Source organism: Triticum urartu, chromosome 2A (assembly GCF_056163025.1).
Source record: "Triticum urartu cultivar PI428250 chromosome 2A, HENAU_Tu73, whole genome shotgun sequence".
Taxonomy (NCBI): domain Eukaryota; kingdom Viridiplantae; phylum Streptophyta; class Magnoliopsida; order Poales; family Poaceae; genus Triticum; species Triticum urartu.
In genome coordinates, this window is record NC_141874.1 from 61,846,135 (window position 1) to 61,850,369 (window position 4,235).

Below are 4,235 nucleotides of genomic sequence, written 5' to 3' on the forward strand. Positions count from 1 at the left end.
CAATTTTTGAACCAACTCTTAACACTGACATGTGGTGGTCATGTGCGAAAAATACAATTTCATATGTAAAGTGGGGCAGATCGTAAAAAACCCGAGAAGGACAGTGTAGTAGCCAATCAGGATGCATCATGCGGATCGCGCATGCCTGCTGCACATCTGACGGGTGGTGTTTGGCGCTTGGTAGGATCCGACGGCGCATGTTCGACGCTAGGGTTTGGAGCATTTCTGCGGGGTTATGAGCGAGTTAACGGGGTTATTAGGGTTTGACCAGATTTCAAATGGCCATAACTAAATTAGAAAAAATCGCAAAAATATAAAACAAACGTAGTTCGTCCGCTTATGAGACCTAGTTACCATAAAAAAATATAAACTCAGTATAGGGGCGTTTTTTTTTGAAAAATCATTTTTTGAAGTGATATGTCGAAATCAAGTTCAAATGTTTTTAAAAAATTAAAAAAAATCAAAATGTTGTAATTCTTGCGCACATAGCCGTCATATGTGACAAGGTTATGAGAAAAAAATATAAACTTGGTGTAGGTCATTTTCATGAAAAAAATCTTCACACAAATGAGCTATCACCTATGAACATTTTCAGAGTTCGTAGAATAGGGAGAGAGGGTTTAGGGTTTGAAAAAAAATCAAAATAATTAAAAAAATCAGAAAAATCTCCATAGCTTCATTTTGGAGTGAGTAAGAAGGATCTGAACTTACTTTTTCATTTTCATATCTAAAACATGTTATTTGACGGTTTTGAATTAAAAGCATATTTTTTTTTTTCAAAAAATGTAGTAATATGAATATTAATCAATAAATAGTGAGACTTTGTTTTTACCCTATATATATGGAACAAGTGTTAATAAAAATATATATGCCTCATTTAGGCAAGGTCAAAAAAAACTTGATTTCAAATAGGGCTGTTTACCCTAGTTTTCGAGCTCGTTTCTAGCACATTTCTCATTCGGACTGTTCAACTACGAATATTGGACTTCAAATGCTCGATCAAATACACCGCACAGAGCAATGATCCTCCAATGTTCAACTTCAACTTTGACTCGAATCCAAATTTTGGCCCAAATTCAAATATTGATTTAAATTCAAATTTTGATGGAAATTTGAATTCTGACTCAAATAAGAAGCCAAAGTAGAAGCAACATTATTACAACTGATAAGTTATCACAGTAGCTCAAATCTACCAAGTTTTAAGATGCCAACATCTTAATACAAATTTACCAAGTTTTAAGCAATCCACTCGCCCTCAAATTGACAACACAAACATTTCCCAACAACTTAATTCAAAATTTCGACTTGCTCCTTGTGTTTGCAGCTGGCTTCACCGTCTTGCTCCTGGTTTCCCTAGTTGAGATGCTCTTTTCTTTCAGACTCTTGTTCCTTTTGATCTTGGGTTTTACTTGGGGTTTTCCTCGTGGAGGTGCTGATGGAGTAGTTGCACTCGCCGAGCACTTGACGACCATTTGACGGTCATCTATGGGTTTAGTAATCTTTAAAGGCACAATTGGAAAAATTACGCCCTCCTCTTCCTCTCTTATAGATTCAAAACCATCAAAGGCCATGGTTTCAAAATCTTCTGCTTCTTCATCTCTTGGCCTTTTCTCCCTAGAGCTGGTAAATAAAATTATAAGCCATAGGCAAAAAAGAGAACAAATGCAAACAAAAGGGTAGCTGCATTATACAAAGGGTGCAAACACATACCAAGATGCTTCATTTGCTGCTGCATTCTCCACTGCTTCATTTGTTGCTGCATTCTCCACTGCATCTTCAGTCTCCATTGCTGCTGCATTGTCCTCAGCATTGGCTGCCGTCCATCTTTCCTCCCCTCCAAATGATGCATCCACTGCATTGGTACAAAGCCTAGCAATATGCCCCATAACTCCACATTTTTTGCAAGCACGCTTCTTTGGTAGACGACCCTCCTCACCTGCTCTAATTCTCTGGTTCCTTGGTCTTCCTGGTGGTCTAGTAATGACAGGAGCGTGGAGTTTGAACCCTGGATCTACTATGTTCCATTGATCTTTGCCCAATAGTGTAGGCACATTGTCAGCATAAGCAGCCATAAATTTGGCAACAGAGAAATACTCAGAGCAATATTGATCAACTTCACCATCTGAACCCCCGATAATGGTCATCAGATGTAGGGCATGTATGCATGGCTTCCCACAGATCTGCCATTGCCTACAAGTACATTCTCTAGTACTTAGGTTCACAGGATACCTCCATACCCTATTTTTAGTGTCAGTATAGATAACCTCTCCCTCATATGTACCAGATCGAATACATTTCATCTTCAGTCCTCTTGCCTTCAAGTGCAATGCCTTAATCAGTGATGGGAGCATTTGATGACCAACATATTATGTTTCTGCAATTCTTTTGCGAAGAGCCATCTTTATCATGATCATTTGGCTCATCTTGTCAAATGCTTGCCACAACAAGAGCCCTTTCACTGACTTGAACTTTGAATTGAAGCATTCTGCAAGGTTACTGGTCACATAATCTACTTTGCAGATTTCGTTGAATTTGCTTCTTGACCACACCTTGCCATGATGTGCATCCATGTACTCCTTCACAAGAGGATTTTGAGCATACAACACTCTCAAATGGTGTTCATGCTTCCTTTTGCTGCATGTGTATGATGCTGGCCATAAGTTCTCATCATAAACTTTACCTTTGAACTTCTTTTTGAAATTATGCGCTAGGTGTTGCATACATTCCCTATGATCCACTCCAGGGAATACAATTTCCACTACACTCTCTAAACCCTTGCAAGCATCTGTGTGTATAGCTAAACCTGGGGGTGTGCCTATAATGTTGCGCAACTGCTGCAGAAACCAGACCCAACTTTCCTCAGACTCTGCCTCCACCACACCAAATGCAACTGGGAATAGCCAGTTGTGTCCGTCAACTGCAGAAGCTGCTACTAGCTGTCCTCTCCATCTTCCAATCAAATGTGTAGCATCTACAGCCAAATAGGGCCTGCAACCATCTAGAAACCCCTGCCAGCAAGACTTGAAACAAACAAAAGCCCTTCTGAAGCACTCCTTCTGAAATGACTTCCCTTTTATTTTGAATGGAACTATATGCTTGTCAATCTCTACAACACTCCCTGGACTTGCCATCTCCACTTCAGCTTTGAAAGTGTAAAGCAGCTGAAAATTGTCATTCCATTGACCATTAATTCTGTCAAGAGCCTTTTCCCTAGCATTGAAAATTCTCATGTAAGGAATTTCTATCTTGTACTTCTCAAAAAGCTTCCCATGGAGTGCTGTTGGACCAAGTCCAGGTTCTTCTCTTAGCCAATCCAATATAGCATCTGCCACCCACCTAGTTTTTGCTAGCTTGGTTTTGGCCTTCCCCCTCCCCCTCTAGGTGGACAGGTGTGCTTGTGTGGGTTTTTCTTTATCTGAAACAAAATAAAAGGGTAAAGAACAGTTAAGAAACCTTACTCAACGATCTGAAACTAAATTACTAACTGAACTTGGATTACCTGAATATATTTGCTCTTTCTCATACGAGATGCATGCAACTTCCACCTACACCTAGGATATGGACAAAAAACTGTGAACCTTGCTGGCTCACTCCTTGTAATCTTATAGGTGTTTTCAGATATAATGCACCATGTTGTCACTGCATTCCGACAGTCCACCATTGATTGGAAAATGGTGCCTACACTAAGCTCAGGTTTTTCCCTGTTCCACTCAATTGTTGGCATGTCATCACCATCGTATTCATCCTCGATTAAGCTGTCCATGTTCTCCAGCTTCTCTTCATCGTCAGTGTCATCAAACCTAGCTTGGCTGATGGGCTCCTCCATATATTCGTCATCCACTGCTTGCTGACTGGCTACATCGACCAGTTCAGGAAACATCATCTCGTCTTCATCATCATTTGTAGGCACTGCCTCGTCAGGTTCTGCATCTTCTTCTACACCAACTGCAGAAGGTACACGAGAAGCAGCAGCTGAATCGGAACCAGAATTGGCAGCAGGCATGTTGTGGCTCCATGAACCACTTGCTTTACTTGGTGTCGACCTACAAGGAGTGCCGGGCTGCTGGCTATTAGCACAGACAGATGATGTCTGAACTCCCTTCCCCTTCACCCGTTCTGCGCGTGGCTGAAGCACATCGATTTGGAGTTTACCGAATCGGCAGCCAGCAATCCCAGCAAAAAGCAACGACATATGATCGTCGCAAGTTAGTGGGAGAAATATTTGCTCGTCACTG

The 4,235-nt window shown here is 41.0% G+C and overlaps 1 protein-coding gene across 1 annotated transcript; it reads right to left on the reverse strand.

The window, feature by feature from the left end:
• Window positions 1-1,292: 1,292 nt before the first annotated feature.
• On the reverse strand, window positions 1,293-2,144 carry LOC147983759 (uncharacterized). The gene is made up of 2 exons (XM_087540855.1): window positions 1,711-2,144; window positions 1,293-1,620 (listed from the first exon to the last, which is right to left on the reverse strand). Exons 1-2 carry the CDS (start codon window positions 2,142-2,144, stop codon window positions 1,293-1,295), a joined length of 762 nt encoding a protein of 253 aa, XP_087396981.1.
• Window positions 2,145-4,235: the final 2,091 nt, after the last annotated feature.